The sequence below is a fragment of the Sciurus vulgaris genome, assembly GCF_902686455.1.
Source record: "Sciurus vulgaris genome assembly, chromosome: 11".
In the NCBI taxonomy this organism is placed as follows: Eukaryota; Metazoa; Chordata; class Mammalia; order Rodentia; family Sciuridae; genus Sciurus; species Sciurus vulgaris.
In genome coordinates, this window is record NC_136472.1 from 97206482 (window position 1) to 97230680 (window position 24199).

Here is a 24199-nt window from a genome sequence, read left to right on the forward strand (position 1 = left end):
CTGTATCAGGAGAAGGGTGGAATGGAGAAGAGTGCCTAGGAAACAGCATAAGCCTCAGCTGATGGCCAACATGAGTGACTGACAGGGAGAACAAAGACTGAAGAACTATATGCACCTCTGCTGTGGGCCTCCTCATGTACCTCTGCCAAGAAAGGTGGTGATGGAATTAAAAAATACAAAGGATTAATGTAATAAAGAGTTACCACTTTGAAAATACAAAGAGGATTGACAAGTTTAGCCAAACTAACCAAAAGGAAGAGAAGGAAAACCCAAATTAATAAAATTAGAAACAAAACGGAGACATCACAGTACTTACCACAGAAATCCAGAGGATTATTAGGTACTATTTTGAAATTTATATTAAATAAATTGGAAAATCTGGATGAAATATATAAATTTATAGACACATACAACATACCACAATTGAACCAGGAGGATACAGAAAACTTAAGCAGGTCAAAAACAAGCAGTAAATCTAAAGCATTAAACAAAAGCCTTCCAACAAAGAAAAGTCCAAGACCAGATGGATTCTCAGCTGAGTTCTAACAGATGTTTAAATAAGAACTAATGCCAGTCCTCCTCAAATTGCTTCATGAAATAGAATGGGAAGGGGGATGACACACCCAAACTCAATCTACAAAGCCGTTATCACCCTGATACCAAAATCAGATTAGGATTCTTCAAGGAAAGAAAATGACAAATCAACATCCTTGAAAAACATAGCTGCAAAGATCCTTAATAAAATATTACCAAATAAAATTCAACAGTACATTGAAAAGATCAAACACCATGACCAAGTTGGTTTCATTTAAGCAAGGGATGAAGGAAATTTCAATGTAAAAGCATCAATAAAAGTTAATTCATCACATAAATGGAATCAAGAGCAAAAATCATTCATGATCATTCCAATAGATGTAGAAAAAGCCTTTGACAAAATTCGGCACCCATTCATGAAAAAAATCCTGAAGCTAAGGATAACAAGAATTTACCTCAACATCATAAAGACCACATATGATAAATACAATGCCAACATCATACTGCATGAGAAAAAACTGAAAGCATTTTCTCGAAAATCAGAAATGAGACAAGGATATGACTCTCACTGCTCCTGTTAAATATAGTATTTGAAACTTTAGCCAAAGCAATTAGGCAAGAAGAGGAAATTTAATGTCCTTGTAACTGACCGGAGTGTTAACGTAAGTAACTTGATAGCACTCAAGTGGGAGAATGTGACCATTAAATGAGAGACCAGTCATCAACAGTATTTGGGATATTTCTGGACATTTATAGGAGCTGGAAGTTAGGATGAGCTGAGTGAATGGGGAGTGCCAGGAAAAGGATTTAGGGAGGAAACAGCTAATTTTCAAGATGCTAAGAAATGCACTGAATTGTCTGAGGAAGCTAGTAAGGTGAACAATGACTGAGCCAGGGAGAATAGTAGTAGAAAGTGATATCAGAGAGCAGCAGGGTTCACATCCTACCAGGCCTTGGAGACCAATTGAGCAAACTTTAGTTTGTCTCTGAAAGAAATAAAGTGCTATTAGAGGTTTTTGAGGAGTGATATGATCTGACTCTTACTTTAACAGTATCACTTTGGCATTGAGGATGAGAATAGAGGTAGAAAGGAGAGGTTGTTGTGATAAATCCAAAAGGGAATAATGGTAGCTTGAATGAGAGTAGTCAGGAGGTAGTGATGATGGGCCAGATTCTAGATATATTCTGAAGGAGGAGACAAATAATTTATAGAAATCTGTTTGGTGACATGTTCCAATTTTTTTTTTTAAATTCAAGAATTAATCCCTCCATGTTAGCATTTAAAATTATTTGTTCTTCTTTCTTCCCTTTATTTCCCTTAATTGTTTTACTTTCTGACTGTGGATCAGCTCTCATCCATCCTTCCTGAAGCTCGCACCACTGTTTCCTAAGCCAAACAATCCTTCTATCTCTGTTCCAGATTCTTTCCTAAATAGTCATATATCTTTTAACTTGTAAAACACCAAAATTATGTGTATCATCTAACTAGTTACACCAAACACCTTTAATTATGTATTTAGCTAATCAGTAGGCCTTTAGGAAATGTAAAGAAACATACATTACATAACACACACACACAGAATCATTTGAACACATGTACCAATGAGAAAGGAGTTTAAGACATCTATATAAAAATATGAAAAATTTACAAAGCTCTGCACTGACAGGGCGGTTTAAATCATTATGCTATTTCAATGCAAGAATACAACTTTTTACACATGTGGAAATAGTTAATTCTTTCCCTCATATTTATGCAGTTTATTTTTCTTCTTTAGCATACAAGCCCTAAATTTATCAATGTTCAATTTCATTATTTTGTACAAACTGCTTAGTCATATCAGGTGGCTTAGTTTCTACTGTAATTCTCCACAGTCTCGCCAGCCTCACCTGAAATTGTCTTTGTACAAAAATAGATTCATATGGATAATTAATATTTTCCTGATTGCTATTTAGGTCTAGACCTCCAAATATATAAGACTGGACTACCACCAGATTTTTAAGTCTTTCCTGATAAATCTCTTAATCAATTATTACCATCATGTCTTACTTCAAACAGTGTCAAATGGTATGATACAGTGAGAGCAGTTTAGGTTTTGGAGTTGGGCAGAACTGAGTTTGATTACCAGCTCCATTACTAACTGGCTGGGTGACTTTAGAGATGTCACCTTGCCTTCCTGTTTTAATTCTTAATCTGAAATGAGAATGAAAGTAACTTCTAAAACAAGCTCTGAGAATTGAAAGAGATAAAGAATTACTGTACAATAGATCTACTGTATGTTTTAATCAGTTTTTTCACTGCTGTGACTAAAAACACCAGAACAATCAAAGAGGATGAAAAGTTTATTGGGGGCTCATGGTTTCAGAAGTCTCAGTTCATAGACAGTTGACTCCATTCCTTGGTGCTTGAGTTGAGGCAAAACATCATGGTGGAAGAATGTGGCAGAAGGAAGCAGTTCACATGATGATCAGAGAGCAAAGAGAGAGAGAGAGAGAGAGAGAGAGAGAGAGACCCTGCTCACCAAATACAAAATATTTCCCCCAAAGGCATATCCCCCCAATGCCCACCTTCTCCAGCCACACCCTATCTCCTTCAGCTACCACTCAGTTAATCCACATTAGGGGATTAATTCACTGATCAGGTTGAGGCTTTTATAACCCAATCATTTCACCTCTAAACTTTTTGCATGATCTCACACATGAGCTTTTGGGGGACGCCGAATATGTAAACCATAACACTGAGGTACCTGGTATATAATAAGGACACAGAAAATGTTAGTCCCCATCATCTCTCCCTGGCCTTGCACATTTTCCAGAACTCTTGCAGGAGGGAGCATTCTCATAGGGGCAATGGGCCACCTGCCTTTGATAGTGTAATGTCAATGCTTTAGGAAAAGAAAAGTAACTTTCTTTCATCTTAGGACTATAGGCTCCCTCCCACTCTATCTAGAACATAGTATTTTAAATTATCTTAGCTCTTGCCTCCCTCGCACAACTTTCCACCCATCTTCTCCATTGCTTCCAGAATTAATTTTCTCAAGAAACAAAATAGATCATGTCACCTTCAGCTTTTAAAAGCAGTGCTTTTAAGAACCAACTGTGCAGCTCAATGAAATTCAGATTTCTGGGTTCCATTTCTACATACTTTGATTTGGTATATATGGGATAAGACTCAGCAATCTTCATCTTAAACTGATGATTCTAAGACAAATGTTTTGAAGACTAAAAAGGGTACTGGCTTACCAGGCAAAATCCAAAGTCCATCAGAAGCTAACTTTTGGATTTATTAGTTTGAGATGTTCAGTAGTCCTACTATAAAGATTTCTGGTAGGTATTTGGATATAAAAGCCTAGAGCTCAGGGAAAATAACTGAACTGGAAATAGAAAAGTGGGAGTAATTAGTATATGTATGATTTATCTAAAGTCATGAGACTGAATTAGATCACCAAGGAAGTAAACATATAAACAGAGGGAAGGGATCCAAATACTGAAAATGGGGGCTTCGGGTGTTAAAAGCTGAAGAAGAATTTGAAAGGGAGTCAGTGAGAAAATTAAGAGTTCATTGTCTTAAAAATCAAGTGGAGAAAATATTTCTAGGAAGGTGGAGTGATCAACTGTCAAATCACCAATAGATCCAGTAGGTGTGACTGAGAATCACCATCATTTAGCAATGAGGTACCCATGACAAGGGAAGTTTTGGAGGAGTGATAGAGGGGAAAAAATCTTATTGGATTAGACTTAAGAGAATGGGGAAGAAAACTCTTAACAGTTTTGCTGCAAAAGAGAAAGAAAATGGTTGATGGCTGAAAGGTGAGTAAAATCAACAGGAATATTTTGGATATATTTTATTTTAGAATAGGAAAAAGAAAGTATGTTTGCATGTTGATGGGAATGATCCAGTAGAGAGGGGGAAATGATTTAAGTTGGGAAGGGGAGCATTGCTGCACATGCTCTTGAGCAGGCAGGAGTAGCCCAGATCTAATGCCCAAGGGAGAAAGGCACACAGATCTCCAATGCAGGAGGAAAAGTGGATTATGAATTAGATCCCACATGAAAGCAGCAGTACATCCTAAGTAAAACTTCAGGAAGTTTTCTCAGAAAATTGGGAAGCAAAGTCATTCAATGAAAGTGAGGACAGAAAAGTGCAGGAAGGCTGAGAAGAGAGAAGATGGAAGAGAGTCACCCAGACACCACTGAGAATGAGCCAACCGTTTGCAGAGCAGGTAACTTAGTCATGATGTTCATGTTTCTTCCAGTTCTATCTCCCAATTTTACAGTTTATCTTCCCCAGAAATTCAGCCAGCAAATTTCTACCCTCCCTGATGTCAATCAGTTTTTCATAACAAATAAAAGGTAAAGGACACTAGATAATGGATAAGACATAATGTAATGTTGAGAGAGAAGGTTCTCAACATTTCAAAATTCTCTCTTCATAATAAAGATCTCTTTTAAAAGGGAGTTATTTCTCTTTTTTAATAAATAATATTGTCTTTAACTTGACTCAGCAGGTTATCTGTCTCATCTGTTAAAAACCTTCTAAGAAGCATAATACTGACACCTTTGTGATCATAGAAAGGGTCAGAAATTTCCTTCTCTAAAGGAAAACATGTAGCTCATTTTTAAATTTAAGAAGTCTCTTAAGTACTGTGCAGCAGTAAAACTCTGTTGTGGTTAAAATTTGTCATGGTCATACCTCACCATGTTGCAATGTATCATTAAAATCCTACTGTATTTTCTGGGCCTTGTGTTAAAAATTAACCACAGTAAAGATACCTTACAGAGCTTCATTCCTTTTAGGCTTCAACCTATGTGTCACAATACATGCTTCAGAAGAAAACAGGAATGGGATTTCATATGTGATGTTACCTATAATCTTAACTTAAAATCTTTCTTTTAACATCACAGCAACAATGTTATCAGCGTCTTCCAGATTTTGTGTAAAACATTTTTTATAGTACAGTGTATTACTATGGAACATTACTATTGATACAACTTTGCTCTGTTGACTCATCAAAACCAGTTTTTTACATACTTCATTATTCAATCTAGCAACCAGCAAAACTCTATCATAAAGCATCTTGTGATAATGTTAATTCTCAAATGCCATTATCCTTCAGTTAGTTTCTATCCTCAAAAGTGAAGAGGAATGTAAGACTGAGGAGAGTAAAAGCAAGCAACCCCTGGCAGCTATAATGTGTGCATCTCCCCAGCTGAGCTCGCAAAACTGGTACTAACCAAACAGGAAATCTCCTAGACTCTCTCTGCCCAGGAGATCCAGAATCTTTTCTACTGATGTTCCAGCATGGAATCAAACCATGGATGAGCTCAGATGGATTTGGGTTGCACCATTGACCCCTGATGCCCCAGCCACCAGGCTGTGCACACTTACCCCAGTCATTCCATTAGCCTCATAGTAATGTGGTCTCACATTTTACTGGATTGAATTTTTCAACCACGTCCTTATGACAGTAATTTATGTAAAACCAACCAAGACACCTGAAACTCCCATTCTTTCATTTTTCTACTAAACCTTCCATACTCTACTTTTCCCTAAAAGTTATTGTTTTATACCTTCAGTAGTGTTTGCTATGAATCTTCCAAAAGTATTTGCTGAATGCATTTGGCTTCCCACCAACTTATTCTACATGTATTATATTATTTCAGCCATTTGTACTATGGTCAGAAGAGCAAGATATTGGGTATGTAGATATTTGTCATTACTTGGGCAGTCTTAAAGGAGGCTACACTTTGTCACTAGGTTACATGAAATTTGTGAATGACTAAATTTCATATCACATGACCTTAACCATTATAGAAACAACTGCAGCAGTTTGCCTTGAGGTTCTGAGTACTAAGTTGTCTTAGTCCATGAGTTCTGCTATAACAAAATACAATAAATGAGGTGACTTATAAATAACAGAAACGTATTTCTCACTGTTCTGGAGGTTGGGAAGTCTAACATGAAGGTACTGGCAGATCTGGTGTCTGATGAGGGGCTGTTTCCTGGTTCATACATGGTACCTTTGTGTGTCCTCATGGGTGGAAGGGATACACAATTGCTCTTGATTCCTTTTTATAAGAGCATTTATTCTATTCATTAGGGATCAGCCCTCATTACCTGATTACCTCCCTTTTAGGACCAGCTGTATTTGAAAATTAAGAATTGTTTGTACTTTAGGTAGATAATGGATACCAACACTTCATAGGAAAACTATTATATATAAGCAGTAAAATATATGAATATTCACATTGACCACAAAATGCCCTCATGTAAGTTCTGATCAGGTTGTGCTGCCAAATAAATTTAAGTCTTGCTGGGTATAGTTGACAAGTGACTATGACAGAATTTAACGTTCGCAGAGCTTGGTGGATATTAGGAGAGTGAGAGAGGAATTGTCGGCCCATGCCTGTTCTTGGCTTCACCTACTCTCCCTGGATTCCTTAATTCATGATGCAAAGTGACCTCAGGCTTTTTTCCTCAATTGTCCACCACAAGATTCATTCTTTGTTGATCTTACTCAACATCCTAGGGCATCTAAAGGTCAAGTGGCATATATGACCGATACATAGCACTAGGCAAGCAGAGGCTAGCTGAGACTAGGAGGAGCCGTTGTGGAGGAAAGTGGGTACCAGGTGGAGGGGAAAATGCCACCTCCTCAGTAAACACAGTTGTCTCTAAAGATCTTTGCTTACTTTTTCACAAAATCATGTGTTTTAGAAAGTTTTTCAGATTTGTAATATAGATAGCTGGCTCACTCTTGAAATACTACAGTTTTTCAAGGTGGTACAGGGTGTACCATAATTTATTAATCTAATGTTAACAGATATTTGGGTTATTTTCAGTTTCTCCATACTGTATCACAAATAATGCAGTAATAGGAATCCTCATAAAATATCTCCACTCCTTTGTAGAGTTTTTCTAAGGATGAGTTTCTATAGGTAGAATAACAACAAATTGCCCTCAGGCTCTCCAGAAGCCATCATTCATTGTTCTATCAATCTGATTGCTGGAATTTGCATTACTATTTGAATTGCTGATTACTGGAGAATTGAGCATTTTTCATTCTTCTATAGTCTATATTTTGTGAACTATCTTAATATCTTTGGTTCATTTTTCTTGCTCTTTTTTTTTTGATGATGTGTAAGAATAGTTTGCATCTTAGTAATGAATTCCTTTTGGTTTATATATCCATTACAAAAAGCTTCCCAATTTGTTGTTTCTTTTGATTTTATGATTTTTTTTCTGCCTTATATAGAAAACTTTAGAAATTATTATTTAGCAAAATTAAGCAAATTTGGTTTTGAATTCCGGATTCCATACTGATATTGAAAAGATTTGCCATTCCAAGATTTTAAACACCTGCCTCCATCTTTTCTTTTTGCATTTTTAGGAGTTTCTTTCCTTTAAATAAAGAAATTATTGACCTGCATGAAATTTTTCTTTGGTATCCAGGATGTGTAAGATCATTTATTGAATAATACATCTAAAACCAAAATCTTCCTAACTCCTTTCTCCTTTTAAAAAGTTTATGAGTAAGTCCTAACTCCTACTATTACAGGTCAAAATAATCTCTGAAAGTGCTACCTATTATTTTGGGTAAGTCAATTAATGTCTGAGTCTGCATACTCACCTATGAAGTAGGAATGATAAATATATTGCCTGAGAATCCTTTGTTTAAATAAAACCTAAGGTGAAAGTGTAAATAAAATAGATGAACACAGAGCTGTTCGGAGCAGAGAAAGAAATGGGACTGAGTAACCTCTCTGTATACCTCTCTGTAAAATTCAGGTATAATAGTGCCTCCACTTCATTGGACTCCTACAAAAATTAAATATGTTAACAGAGCAAGGGAGTTAGAACAGCGCTTGGGTCATAGTTGAGGTCAACTCTCTATTAAATGAGTAAGCGTCTTGCACAACATCAGGATATACCAGAGGAACAAACTGCGATCCTGAATTTGTCTAATGGAATGCTATTGTGTGTCTTCAATGGCTTTGGCATAACTCATATCTAAGTAGTCTCATGTTCACTAGTAATACAACAGGTTTTTTCTTTTTTCTTTCTTTTTTTTTTTTTTCTTCTTCCTGGTTTTGTGCTTGTCAAGGTCAGGGATTGCATACATATATAATGTTTATTTATTCATTCATCTTTGTAATTTCAAATGAACAACTTTTAAATGTACTATCAATATATATCTTTGCAGTTAATAAAGTAGTGAATCAAATAATTTTGGTAGTAGGAATGAAGATACTCATCTAGTTCATTTAGAGTCATATCAAAACACCTAAACATATCCTGGAAAGAGGAACAAGTCATGTACCAATGAGACAGGTGCAAAAAGGACTTACTCATGTGACAGTATCTAGGCAATGTCTGGATAAGAGGATTTTGATTCTATCAAGTATTGGGTAGTGTTTAAAAGAACAAGTCAGAACAATACACACATATTCATATATTTAAACATACACAGGACTTCAAGTCATATGAAAAAAGTAATGTGAAGAATGGTGCCTACATGATGATATGTGATACTATTCATGTTGTAACACACCCCAAACAACACATTATATACACATGTGAAAAAGGAGGTGAAGGTAGAAAAGATTAGTGGTATTGATCTAGAGGACATAGCCTTATTAGTAATATTTTACATTTTTAAAGAAGAATATACTGTTGTGTTACTTGATTAATTAAAGTACAGGGACTCATGATCGGAGCAAGAACAGCTATTAGCATGAGCATGGACGTCTGCTACCACTATTTCCCTCTGCTTCTTGCAGGTTGTTAATATACAGGTTCTGAAGGAGCATTAAAAATTTGGGAACACTACATAATCAAATATTGAAGAGATGGCACCAAATGTTCTTTGAAACCACTACTTTTTCAGTATAACAGAAACTTGCTTCAGTGGGTCATAGTGTAAAATTGTTCATTCATGTTAAATATTGAACTGAAAGACTTGCAGTTTGAGAAGAAAGTGGCTAACAAGTTTTGAAATGAAGTCTAGAGATTACTACATTTTTATTTTTAGGGCAGTGGGAAAACTTCCAAAGGGTAAATCTATTGGAGTATAAATTAAATAAGATGATTGGCAAAATATCTTCTCAAGACCATAAATACTAATTAAGTAAATTACAGTAGAAGGAATTATTGAATCATTTGTAGATTATAAAAGATTGAAAAAGCATTTAAGAACTCTAAATATAGAGAAAATCATGCGTTAATGAAAAATTGAATGTTTAATACCAAGAAGAATTATGCTACTAAATCTGTTTTCACTCTTCACCTATGACACCAACTGTATTATAAGAAAAACCTTATTCATAGAAGTATTTCATTTCTGTCCAGTTTCCTCTGTGGCTATTTATGATGATGTCTCTCTAATTCTGAAAGACTTTCCAAACATCCCCAGTTTCTGATAGGGGATCAATTCTCTAGTTATCAAATAACCACAAAGACAAATCCCTTACCATATCTGCAATTCGTCATGTGTATGCAAATTGGCAAAACGCCCCTTTCCCCATCACTCTCCAAACTCTGCTGGGTAGGGGCCAGCCAGAGATGAACTGTTTTACTACTCTTTGACCAGCACCTAGCATTGTGCCTAGACACTGCTCAATAAATAAAAACACAAACTAATGTGGTTTAGGCAATTATTTTGTCAATAATTAATACATGAATAAAGAATTAGGATAATACTACAATACGATTAAAAGTCCATCATACGGGGCCTACATAGCCCCGTGTGTTCTAAATAATACATTTCAACTATATTACATTTATTTAACCATAAGACACCAAATGTATTCACTACAAATACTGTTACAGAGTATAGTATCCAAATAATAAAAGCATGTCATTTTTATCATTAAGATTTTTGTTTCATGTGGAAAAATACTTATTTATAGAATGCTTAGTATTTTCCTGGTACTGAGCTGGTTGCAGTGCATGGGAGAAATGGTCCTTTCCTTTATAGTACCAGGTCACTAGCCTGCATTTGTAGAACTGTACTTCATTTCTTTGACAGTCACCAAATAATCACTGACCACTTCCCCATTCACCTCAACCCTGCAAGTCTTGGTGAAGGAATGTAATTGACTCTTCAAAGATTGTGTTTTGGCTAATGTATTTTAAACAGTTCAGTTAGCTTAAGAGACATCATTTTTCCCACTCCTATATCCTTTTTTTTTTTTCTCTGAATGGTATCTTTTCTCTACCTCTTCTGTCTTCTGCATCATACATAACAAGTGAAACTCAATTTTCCTGGGTGTCTCACGAATCCTCCCAATGCCCACTCCTATCTTCGACTGTCTTCTTATTGCTGCCCTAAATGTGAAGAAAATGTGATCCATTGTGTATATTATAGAGTTCTCAATAACCCTGGTCTTGAATTCTTCTTTAGGATCACTTTTATCTCTCTGAATGTTTCATCCCTTGGCACACATCAACCACATTTCCTATTATGAGAAAGGAAGCACAGTGGTTGCTGGCAGAGATCTGGAGTCACACCAGCTGGGTTTGAAGCCTGATTCTATTACTTCTTGTGATGAGGGCAGTGAAGTGTCCTCATTAGTAGAGTGGGAATAGTAATAATAATCCACGTTATAATGATTAAATGAGTTAAGAGCTATTAAACACTTAGTCACTGGCACATAGAAAGCACTTTATAGTTGCAGCATTATCATTATTATCCTCAGTAACATTAATACACAAATTCTTACCTACTGACTTCTAACTTCTGGCCATTGTGACATCCACAAAGCTGAACTTTGAACCAGCTCATCACACAACTCTACTTTCTTCTAAGATTTCAAATCTTGTATTTATTTCCAACTGTAAAAACCCTTCCACTCCTCTTTCTCATCCCTGAAAATTCCCAGAATCTTCTCTCTATTCCCTTGCCTTCAATCACTGATTCTCTCCCAATTTATCCAAACATTAGCAACATAGCTTCCCAATCTTTAACTCTTATAATTCTCTTATATGGTTCTTCAACTCTTATCTGGGCATTTAATGAGAAAATTTAAATGTCTTACATGCATATATTTTATCTTCTGAACTCTATTATAAGCTTCTTGAAGGCAAAAACACCACTAATGGAAGTTGACAACATGCTATTCTTTTAAATATCATGTATGGAGTAACTCATTGAATCTTTATTGCAAGCCTAAAAAGTATCTACCATTGTTATCCTCATTTTATATTGAAGGCAGAGGGAGGTAAAGAGTATCTTTGGCATAAATCTAAATATACTTCTAAATATATGCCTCTTCGGTCTATAATAATTGTATGTGAATGAATTTACTCGTAGAATATTATAACCTCTCTCTATCTGATGAATGATTTAAATACTGCTGAAAAAGGGTATTTCATTTCTACTCAAGGCTAAAATAGCACTAGGCCAACAATAGGGGTCCAACAATTGCCTTATAAGATAAGTTGGGAAAATATCTTCTATGAGTTTGGATGATCTGCTGATAATAATAAAGTGAAAATGTTTGAATATTACAGTTAGGGTGCTCTTCATTCTACATATGAACTTTATGAAGTAACTCCTGAGAATTAAATAGCATATATCTATTGTGTATACCATCTTTGTCTTACAGACATTGCAATTTAAAAATAACCTATTTTTAACTAGGGATCAGCTACTAACTAGTTGTGTAATTTCCAAAATCTCAGGTTTATGTCTTTAAGATTTTCTTATCCATAAAAAGGAGGTAGGTTAGAATGAAATGAACTTTAGAGAATCCAAAATGGATCATTCAATTATGAAATTAAACTGTTCTAAGTAGACTGTAAGCATGGAAAAAAATAATCTACAAGTGAATGTTCATTAAACCAGTACCATAGTCATACAGAAATAGTAAATCCAGTTATTCATTGGAGAATGAACTTTTCCACACAAAGAACTTGCATCTGAAACTGACCATATCATATTCATGCTTACCTGCCTGTGCTTTCAAGCACCCTCTATTAACAGTGTCTCAATTAATTTAAAATGCAATTAAATCATTCTGAAGCTGATTATATTCAATATCAGTTAAATGCACTCATCTTTTATGAAAAATGCATTCTAAAAATATACAAAGCAAATGCTTTTTATTGGTGCACAATAATTTTAATTTATGAGGATTCATTATGCCATATTTGTACATGCACATAATTTGATCAGTCTCATTCCCTAGTACCTTCCTTTTCCCTTCCCTTCTCCCTCCCCTGATGTACTTGCTCTACTCTACTGATCTCTCTTTCATTATTATTATTATTACATTATAATTACACACACATATATACATACACAACTGATTGTGGTATATTTGTACATGGATACAGCATTATCAAAGTAAATAGTTTTACAAAGAACTTCATTGAAAATCTCCTTAAATGAAAATTTCCTACCCTCCTCTTCCTATAAATAAAAGGCTTTTGAAGTCAGAAAACTTCAGAAACAGGAAAGAGAAGAGCAGAGACATTCAAACTTTGGTTCATTGCTCAGGTGTGATCTTAGTAGTCCTCTCAACTTGTTATAAAATACATTTATTCTGTATATTGCAAAGTGAAATGATCTTTAAATACATTTATTTCAAACATGAATGTGTTTGGCTGCTTAGAGTTTAGTGTAGGTAGAAAAAGAAATTCACAATGTTTTCTATGAAAGATGAAGTCTAAAATACACTATGCAAGTCAATCCAAAATCATTTGATAAATATAATTTAAATGATTTTTAAAATGGGTAGTTTTTATTAAAGGCAAAATACTTCTTTAGAAATTATATTACTATGATGTCCAAATTTTTCATTTGTTCCAAACAATTTTCTCCTATACTCTTACATAATTAAATATATACTAAACAGAAAGGGAACTGAATTTTATTTGGAATGACCATTATGTAAACATGCACAAATATGCAGCCATACAAAGACAGTATCATGTAGAAAAATTGCAACTGTAATATGTATGTATACCTATGTATGTATGTGTGTTATATATTTGTAATTGCATTATATATGTGTTCTATATGTATCTGAATACATATATAAACACACATAATATAATTTCAACAACTACCATTGCTGATAAAAACTTTAAAGTGCTTTGCATCTATAGATGTATAAAAACACCATTAAAACGAAGCTGTTCTGAAAATTAGGGAACAATATTAGAACTGCCCTCGAGATTATGATGCCTTCTGTCTTCTATTGAAAGTGTTAATCAAAGAGTGTGAAATTATAATATCCAACCATAGTCACTGTTATTATAGTAAAAAGGTATTGTTGAAATGTCATATAAGTTATATAGAAATATCACTATTTCTTATAAGCAAGCAATAATTACAATCTACAAAATAATGGATGATCTCCATTGACAATTGAGTCAATAATAAAGAATCAGGAAAAAGAAGCCTACCTTCCATTGCCCTTTTAAAGAAGACCTTGCAGCTCCCACAGGTAAGGACACCATAATGGCAGCCTGATGCTTCATCCCCACATATTAAACAAATCTTCTGAGGTAATGATTCAAAGCTGTACTGTGGGCTCTGGCTTGCTTCTGAATCTGGCCTTGAAATGCAAAACAAAACACTCCATTTATTTTTAGGTGTACCACTATCTGGTACTAAATATTTTTTAAACCAGTATTGATGAAGTTAAAGGGGATTTAAAAAATATAACTCCATTATATATATACGCACTTGAAAGACACACAAACTAAAAATGATATAATAGACTACCTATAATTAGATACACTAGACTTGCAAATTATTAACCATTCATCAGTAGTACCAACATCAAAGAATGATAGTGTATCACTTTATGTTTAGGAAAGCTAAACTCCATCAGTTAAATAGACATCTTTCTACAGAACTCTTTATATAGAAGCAATTTAGTTTTTGACAGTATGAAATGTTATGCCCTTCCTGTACGCTGGGTAACAATAAACATGTTTGGCTTTAAGTGTTCAGCAGGACTTAGCAATGCTTTTGTTTAAAGTTTTGAAAACTTAACCCTGTATGTGTGTGTATACTCGGGCAAGCCAGCAAACACACACACACACACACACACAGTATTGTTCAATACATGCACACTGTTTCACCTATTTGCAGCAGGAAAGTCTACAAACCTACGATTCCATTTTCTTTTACGTTCCATTACTTCAGTGTATCAATGAAAATGTTCTTGAAAATATGTATGGAAAAAGTTGTAGGGAATCAGAAACATTAGAATGCTGTGAACTGTAGTGATTGATGTATAAATACACAATTAAAATATGTCACGCTTAAAGTTAATTTTAATCTTGAGATTCCTATGAAATTGAACCTTTAAAGTGTACAATTCCCTAAGGTGTTTCTGCTTTGGCTTCTACCCTTCCCAGGGAAACTGCCTTAGCTCTTCTCCAGTCAAGACATTACCGGTAAACATCCAAGAAAAAAAGATGTTATAAAACCCCTAACTTTGCCACACCTTTTCTGCTCCCGGGACAACGAACCTAATGTGATGGACATTTTAAATCAAGGTTCGTCCTGCTTCTGAATCTCTCAGCTTCGGAAAGTTTTTATTAATTAATTAATTTATTTATTTATTTATCCCCTTTAATGCTTCTGGGGAAGCACACTCCAAAAATGTTACATTCTGCGCCCCTTTTGTGTGCCCAAAAGAGTAAGGAGAAGAGGGAGGCAAACCGCCTTTGTGCCGGGTCCCTGCTGCCCACCCCCTCGCGGCCGCCTAGGGGAGCGGAGCCCTGTCCTGCGGGAGGGAGGCTGGCAGTCGCTAGCCCGCAAGAGCACTAGTTTGCCAACACTCAGGGAGCACCCCGGCGCAAGGCCCTCACCTCAGATAGTTGAGATACGGTGGGTAGACCTGCGGCAGGCCTTCTTTAAGCACAGTGGCTTGGTAGCCCAGCTGCGGCAGCCCGTTGAGGCCGAGCGGAGGGTACAGCGCAGGTGGCGGCCCGGCGGCAGCGGCGGCAGAGGCGGAGGTGGAGGGCAAGCCGTCCCGTGGGAGCAGGCAGGCGCCGGCGGCAGGAGGCTTGCAGGGCAATGGCGCAAAAGGGCCCTGCTGGGGCGGCGCGCCCTCTGCTTTGTACAGGATGCACTCCAGGGTCGACCCCGATGAGGACGCGGACGAGACAGAGGCACTGGCTGCTGTGCCCGCCACCGCCGCTTCCCCGGGTTTGGATGAGGGCGCTCGCGGCGGCGGCGCCAGTGGGAAATCTGGAAAGGTGGCAGAGTTGGAACTGGCCACTAGGTACGAACGCGGGGAGCGCACCGCAGCCTCCGCGCCTCCTTCCTCTTCCTCCTTGATCTTCAGGGCTGGCGGCTGGAAGTCGCCATAGAGAGGGAACGCGTCATCTTTGGGTTCCGAGTCGGGAGGGTACGTGCAGTCAGGGAAGTCGCTACAAGGGACTGGGGTAGAGGAGGACGAGGGCGATCCCCGTGGCGGGGCAAAGGCACTGGAGGTAGCAGCCCCGCCGTCGTAACTCTCCCCTTCCAGCAGCTGCCGGGTGCGGGCGGCCAGGAAGGCATGGTTGAGGGGCAGGATAGGCACGTGGATAAAATCCACCACTGTGGTGGCCAGCGGGGAGCGCCCGGGCGCCACCGGCGCATCCTGCTCTGCCAAGGCTACTCTGGGCGCCGAAAAGCGGGAATCTTCCTTCGGGACAAGGGTGACGCCTCCTGCAGCCGCTCCAGGCGCGCTGGCTGCGACTCCTCCTCCGGCCACTGTGCTTCCCGGAATCCGAGGTTTGCCCTTCAAAAGTGGACCCGTGGAGCCCTCGGACTCCGGGCCATCCTCCTCCTCAACCTCCACCGCGGCAGCTAGCTGAGAAGGTTTCACTGCGGATCCAGGCCAGTGAGGGCTTCCAGACGTCGGGAGCAGCAGCTGCCGGGACGGTGACAGGCCCCTAGGCAGCACCTTATGGGCCGTTCCTGTTCCGGAGGAGCTGTCACCAGACTTGCTCTCAGGCCGGTTCATGAGCGGGGCCAGCACCCCCTTGGTGCCAGGGGCACCACGAGGGTCTTCGGGAAGCTCTGGACCAAACAGAAACCAAGGGCTGGTGGCCTCGCAAGAGGGAGGGCTGGCGTGGCTCTGCCCCGGCCCCAAGGGCGCCAGAAGCGTGTCCAAAACACTGTCCAACAGCCCGCTGTCCTTTTCTGGGACTCTAGAGTTGCCACTTCCTGCACCCCTTGCGGCTTCAACTCCGGAGTACGCGCCCTCCACCTCTGACAGCGACTGCTGATCCAGCGTCTTCCGGTCTGGGGGATTCTGACCCTGGCACGACCTAGAGTAGAGCAGACCGTCCAGGGAGTTAGGTATGGCCGAGACTACCTGTGAAGTGTCTGAGGTCTGGGTTCCCTGGAAGGGGCCCGCGTCCGGACGTCCCAGCAGGGGGGATTCGACCCCAGTGGGCGAGGGCGCGCCTCCTGCTGCGTGGGGAGCCCGGGGATTCTTTGCCTTCAGCTCAGTCATGACGACCTGAACTCCCCTTTTCTCCTCCCCTGTCTTTAGGGAGGAGGGAAAGGGGAAAGAGGAGGGGGTTTCGGTAATATAGGAGCAGAGGGAGGAGAAAATGGGTGTCGAATTTGGCTGGATTGGGGTGGGGGGATCTCCACCTCCTGAGTCTGGAGGGGCGGTGCTGGTCAGCTCCTGCCCTGGCCCTTCATCCTGTGGTCAGTCAGAGGAAGGGTGGCGGTCGTTTCGTTCCTGCAGCAAGTAAGGAAGGCAGGAAAAGGTAGTTTGTCTCCTAGTGGAGAGTTTTCCAAGAGAGTTCTCTGACTTCTGTCTGTTCGTGGATGGGAGACGCAGAGTACTCAGAAGCCCAGCATTGGAGAGGCTGCCGCTGAGAAAGCAATTCAATTACACGAGATTCTATCTTTCAACTATCCCTGATTGCGTTCCATTGCCCTTCTCTCTAAAATCCCAGGGCTACTTAGACTTTTCAATACAGCGTATCTCAGACGTGCTTCTGCCGGTTCCCTACAGCAGACGACTGTCTTCTCCTAGGCTGTCCCAGTTCTTGGCAGTGCAGGAGGACGAGCCGCCTTTCGTTGCAGATTCCACTCAATGCCAAAAAAAGCTAGCTCTCTTTGCGAATGCTATCCACACACCAGAATCCTCACACTCAAATACTACAAGGTTTAACCCAAATAGTGACAGGTGTAGGCTGGCTCCAAGGCTTTCTAACTACGCCTCCCGGGTCTAGGGAGGACCGCCCAAAGCTCCTCCCTATCCCAATTCCGACCAGATTTGAAACTCTGAAGTTGGTATTTATACCCAGTAGATTGAATTCCATTGTGAATAGCAGGTGCTTTGGGATGGAACCTCATAAGCATATTAGATTTTGCACCACCAATTAAGAATTATGCAATGTAATTGGAAAAACGAATGGAGTCTATTAGAAATAAAATTTTTGTGACCATTACACGATTTTGAGTTTTGTAAAGAATTAGCATAAAGGTAAGATATTTGGCTACATTATGTTTTAGAATAAATGTATCAATTTGATTCTAAATATTTTAAAAGAAATTCTCTTGTGAGTTCCATAAAAGTGAATGCTTTCAATTTCTCATACTATGGCCAGCATGTTATGCTTCTCTTGAACATGTTAAGTCCACTCTATGACTTAGCAACTTGGGAGTGGAAGATAATTAGCAACATCTCTCTACCTGCCCAGGAAATTCAGATTTTGAGTTTGTTCTAAGAAATGTGTTCCAATTTTTAATAAATAACAATTTCAGTAAAGTTTCCTTTAGTGCTAGCTAATACTCCTCTACTATATCATTAGATCCCTGGTAGAGATGCTGAACAGTACTTTTTATTTTTATTCTTAAAAATAATTATCAGTGGGATTTTAAAAATATATCACCTTGCTGGCAGGGTGGTGCATGCTTGTAATCCCAGCTATTCTGGAGCCTGAGCAGGTGGATTGCAAGTTTGAGGCCAGCCTCCATAACTTAGTGAGACCCTATCCAAAAGTAAAAAGGACTGAGAATATAACTCAATGGTAGAGTTCACTGGGTTCAATCCCCAGTACCACAATAAATAAATAAGTAAATAAATAAATAAATAAATAAATAAATCACCTCCATGATAATATATCACCTCTAAATTCATGAAGATGCTGTAGAGAGGACAGAGTATTGCAATATATACTTCAGATACAGAGTCATAAACCAATGATCTCTGCTAAACCCAAGATCATCAGACATCCTGACATCACCTTAAATATACCCTGTTCAGAACAGTCAATCATTTGGAAGTTTCTTTGAGAATGTGGAGGTGCTATCTATGTTGATTTCTCAGTTTGTTTCACCTAGGTATAGAGGATACAGTGAATGACTCCCAGGTTCCAGGATGAATGCAGGTGCTCAAGGTAAGGATACTTGGGGAGGGGCTACCTGAGCCATAAATAAGCCTTTATCATGTTAGACCACTGGGTTTTGGACTTGATTGTTCCATCAATTAGTTAACTCTAAGTAAAAATTAGCTAGGTAGAAGACAGGTAAAGAGAAGTCCAGGAAGCAGGTACTGGATGTTCACAAGGCATCAAATAGGAAAATATAATAAGGCAACTTTAACAGGGCCATTATGGATACAGCATGGAGTAAGTATGGGAAGGAAGTAGATGAGGCTGAAGAGATGATTTAATTTATTATTATTAACATTTCTATTGTTTTCAGACTTTATTGAGATATAATTTAAATACTATACAGTTAACCTACTTAGAGTGTACAATTCAATATTTTTAAAAACATATTCATAGCTGTGTGACCATCACCACCATCAATTTGAGAACATTTATATAACCCTAAAAAGAAATCTCATACTCATTAGCAGTTACCCCCATTTCTTCCCTCCCCAAAAGTCCTAGCAGTCACTAATCTACTTTCTGTCTCTATGGATTGGCCTATTTTGGACTTTTCATACAAGTGGATTCTTCCATATGTGATACTTTTAAATGGTTTATTTAATTAAGCATATTTTCAGGATTCATCTATATTGTACACACATTGGTACTGCTTTTTGTTGTCAATTGATATTCCATTGTATAGACATACTACATTTTATTTATTCATTCATAAGTTATCGGACAGTTTTAGTTGCTTTTACTTCTGGTCTATCATGAAAAGTGCTGTTATGAATATTCACTATAAGTTTTTGTGCAAACATATGTTTTCATTTCTCTTGGTTATGTACTTAGGACAGGAATGGCCAAGTCATATGATGACTCTGTTTAACATTGTGAGGCACTGCCAGACTGTTTTTCAAAGGAATTGAACATTTTACACTCCCAGCTCCAGTTTATGAGGATTCTAACTGCTCTACATCTTTGGCATCTTTTTAATTATAGTCCCCTTAGTGCGTGAAGTGGTGTCTCACTGTGGTTTTAGTTTGTATTTCCCTGATGGCTAATGTCATAGAGTCTGTAGAATTTATAGAATCTGAACAGCATTGCTCTGTAGTCTTCTAAGCCCTTTGTATGTGTTAACTTATTTAATCCTTCCACTTCCCACAAAGTAGGTACTATTATCTCATTTCATAACTTGGAAAACTGAGGCACAGAGTTATCAATATTATTCAGATAGTAACAGAGCCAGATTTGAACTCAAGCACTCAAATGCCAGTCTTCTTTTGAATGTTACTTTAAATGCTAGATGGCTTGGGATTTGGTTTCCAGGCTATTGCCATAAAATTAATACTTGGCCTCATTTTTAATCTGACAAAACAACATTTGGCTCAATTTTGGTTAGTTACAAAAATACTCTCAAGCCATACTGTTTAACTAGGTTGTTTCCATAAGAATAAAATTTTTCAAGTGGGAAAACAATAATAAAGATGCCCAGCATACACCATGATTCCATGAAATTTGGTGCTGGGTGATTGGCATTATTGGCACAGGAACTTCACAAATATATGAATCTTTGAATGAAACAAAATTCATTGGATAAATTCAGGTACAATAGATCTAATACCAAATATTCCTGAGGATGACAATTTTTTTGGAGAAGAAAATATAAACTTAGGAATTTTTTCCTATAATCTTAAAAGGGAAGTTTTATTAAAGCATAATTGTGCTGTGATAAGATAAATACATTTAAACTGTTCAATTTTTAAAGTTTTGGATATGAAATCCTTAGCATGAACAGGAAAACAAATATAACCTTTGCCTTCAAAAGTGTTGTCATGCCACTTTTTATTTATTGATCCATTTATCTATTTGTTTGCTTATCTTTACATTTTGCAGTACTGAGGATTGAACCCAAGGGTTCTTTACCATAGAATTACATCCCCAGCTTTCTGTTTTTTATGTTGAAACAGGGTCTCACTACATTGTGGACGGCTGGAACTTGTGATCCTCCTGCCTCAGCCTCCTGAGTCCCTGAGATTCCAGGTATTCACCATGACTGGGATCACGATGTGTGCTCTGGCTAGGACTGCAGGTGGGCACCAACAGGCCCAGCCATGCTACTTTTTAATCCTGTCATACTGCTCTTTCCCACCCCTGCTCACAACTACCACCACCACTCCCCCAGCAACCATTAATCTGCTTTGTCACTACATATTAGGTCTTAAAGATTCATATCTGATTTACTAAACATTATATTAAATTATAAACACATGTTTTTAAGATGGGTTGATGTCAGATTTTTTTTAATAAACTTTATTTTAGTACAGTTTTAGATTTATTGAAAAAGTTGAGCCTTCATGCTGAGTGCCCAAATATCTTCATACAATGTCCTCTATTATTGGCATCTGTATTAACAAAGCACATATGTTATAATATGGATAAATTATTGTGAAATAATATGGATAAATTATTATTAATTGACATCTGTAGAATATTCAGATTTCCTTAGTTTTTACTGAATGTCCATTTTTCCTTTCCAAGATCTAATCTAGGACATCACAATTTTTGCTCCAAATTGTTCCAGCTTTGACTATTGGGAGCTCTTATTTCCTATCTATAATGGTTTGGACCTTAAATGTCCATGAAAAGTTCATGTATTGAAGGCTTCATTCTCAACCAATAGTATTTTTGAGAGGTAGTGGAAACTTTAGGAGGTGGGACCCAGTTGGAGGAAGTAGGTCATTAGTGGCGTGCACTTTTCTTCCTGTCTGCCATGAAGTGAGTAGCTTTGCTCTATCACATGCTTTGCACAATGATGTTCAGCCTTGCCACAGAACCGTGCAGCCATGAACTGAAACCTCTGAAACTATAAGCCAAAACAAATCCTAAAGTTGCACCCAAGGAGGGTGTTGTTGCTAAAGAGAGCAGTGCCATTAAAAAAGAAGAAGAAGAAAGAAAATAAACTATTTTTTACTAGGTCAATAGGAAAGATGCCTTGTGACCATCTCAGGAATTAGCAAGACTCCACAGGCTGAAGGATGCAAAAGTGTATCTGGTTTCAAAGATTTTGCTTTAAGAAGAGAACTTTGCAGCACTCTGCTTAGATAGGGCCACTTAGGGAATTGTTTCCCCAGCATTCTTTCCCCTACGTTCAGCCACGTAGGCCCTTAGAGGGGACTGTGGTCATGCTCCAAGTAGACCTGGCTGTTTCTCCAGCAGGAGGCAGACCTTGGCATCATCCACGTAATGCTGTCTTTGCACATATACAAAGTTGTGGGATCATGAAGGCTTCTACCAATATTTCAAAGAAAAGTCTGGGAGGACAGGCAGTATGTGGCAGGGTCAGAGCCTCTGCAAATATCCCCTGACAAAGTGACTTATGAAGCTGTGAGAGTGAAGCCAAAGCTACAATGGTTACCCCATAGATGCTAGGAATGAGAATTGTCTGCCAAGGCAGGCAGCAAGCACAGCCAACCCATGAGAGAGGACATAAGGGCTATAGTTAGAGGGGCCACCGGGAGCTGGGATGCTTCCCAATCCCTTTGGAGTTCATAATCTGGATGCTGGACTTGGGTTTACAGAGTTTAATATTTGCCTTGCTGGGTTTTGGTCTTGCTTTGGTCAATTTCTTTCTTGTTTTTACTATTCCTTCCCTTTGAAATGGGAATGTTTACCTTATCTTAATGTATCTTTGAAGAATGTAACTGTCTTGGTTATTTTTCAGGGGATCACAGCTAAGTGTATGTCTCAGAGAAGACTTTGAACTTGGAGTTTTGAGCTCTGCTGGAACTGTTATGAGCATGGGAACTCCTGAGATAGTTGAATGCATTTTGCATTTTGGAATCAACACGAGCCTATGGGGGCCATGGGATCAATGTTATGATTTGGATCTTGAAAGTCCCTTGAAAGTACGTATGCTGACGTCTTGGTCTCCAACTGAGGGTCCTTTTGGGAGGTAGTGGGAAATTTAGAAGGTAGGACCAAGTTGATGGAAGTCGGTCGTTAAGTGTGTGTCCTGGAAGGAGATAATGGAACCCCAGACACCTTTTCTCCTCTTTGTTTCCTGACCACCATGAGGTGGAGCATCTTTGCCCTGCCACATGCTTTTACCATGATGTTTTTCCTTGCCACAGGCCCCAAGACAAAGAAGGCAACTAACCATGAGCTAAAACCTCTGAAACTGTGAACCAAAATGAACTCTTCCTCCTTTTAAGTTAATTACTTCAGATATTTTGTCACAGTGATGGAAAACTGATTAATACATCACCTAAGTCTTAGAACCAGGCTTTCCTCCAAAGAAGTTTGATTTATTTTATAGAAAAAAGATTTTAGAATGAAGATCTAGGTACTAAATGTGCTCTACATTAGGTTTTATTTAATAGAATTTTGTCTAATCCATTACATGCTTTTAAAGATCTAGTTTTCTTCTTTCAGCATAATTGAGTTTTGGTATGTATCAATAGTTTACTCTTTTTAGTGCTGAGTGTTTCAGCCAGCTTTTTTGCTGCTGTGACCAGAAGACCTAATAAGAAATTTTAGAGAAGGAAAAGTTTATTTGTTGCTCATGATTTCAGAGTTATCAGTTCACAGACAGCTGACTCCATTGCTCTGAGCCTGAGGTGAGGCTGAACATCAAGATGGAAGATTGTGGAAGAGGAAATGGCACAGGACATGGCCACCAGGAAGCAGAGAGAGGGAGTTCTCCTCTCATTAAGGACAAAGCGTACACTCCAAAGTACACCTCAGTGACCCACCTCCTCCAGTCACTCCCTATGTGCCTTGTCTCACACCTAATATCTAAACCATAACAATGAGGATTAATCCATAATATATCATGATTTAGTGGTTCATTTATCCATTTCTCTGTTGATAAATATGTTCATTAGCTTTCATCACTTGGAAAAAATATCTGTGAAAAACAGCTTAGGAAAGGAAAGTTTCATTTTGGTTCACGGCTTCAGAGGTTTCAGCCCATTGCTTTGGATCTGACATAAAGCAAAACATCATGATAAGAGGGATGGCAACAGAAGGCTGCTGATCTCACGACAGTTAGGTTGCAGACAGAGAGAGGGAAGAAGGGACAAGGGACAAGATATACTCTTTAAGGATACCCCCTTGTTGCCTCTTTCTCCAACTGGGTTCCATCTCCTACAGTTTTTGCCACCTCCCAATAATGACAACAATAATGAATCCCTGAATGGATTAATCCACTGATGATGTCTGAACCCTCATAATCCAAGAATTTTCCAATGGCTCCACTTCTGAACACTGCTGCACTGGGGACAAAGCCTTCAATACATGAGCCTTTGGGGGACTTTCTGG

At 38.5% G+C, this 24199-nt stretch overlaps 1 protein-coding gene and 1 long non-coding RNA gene across 2 annotated transcripts in view; one reads left to right on the forward strand and one right to left on the reverse strand.

Moving 5' to 3' along the window:
• Positions 1-17459, reverse strand: part of PGR (progesterone receptor) — a 73118-nt gene extending 55659 nt beyond the window's left edge. Inside the window, exons 1-2 of the mRNA XM_079101939.1 lie at positions 15362-17459; positions 13943-14094 (exon numbers count right to left, since the gene is read on the reverse strand). Coding sequence (XP_078958065.1) covers positions 13943-14094; positions 15362-16998 — 1789 coding nt within the window. The 5' untranslated portion in view covers positions 16999-17459. The remainder of the gene's footprint in view (positions 1-13942; positions 14095-15361) is intronic.
• On the forward strand, positions 15835-17584 carry LOC306638718. Its single transcript, XR_013757542.1, has 3 exons — positions 15835-15903; positions 16695-16841; positions 17453-17584. It is a non-coding gene; the product is annotated as an uncharacterized lncRNA (long non-coding RNA).
• Positions 17585-24199: the final 6615 nt, after the last annotated feature.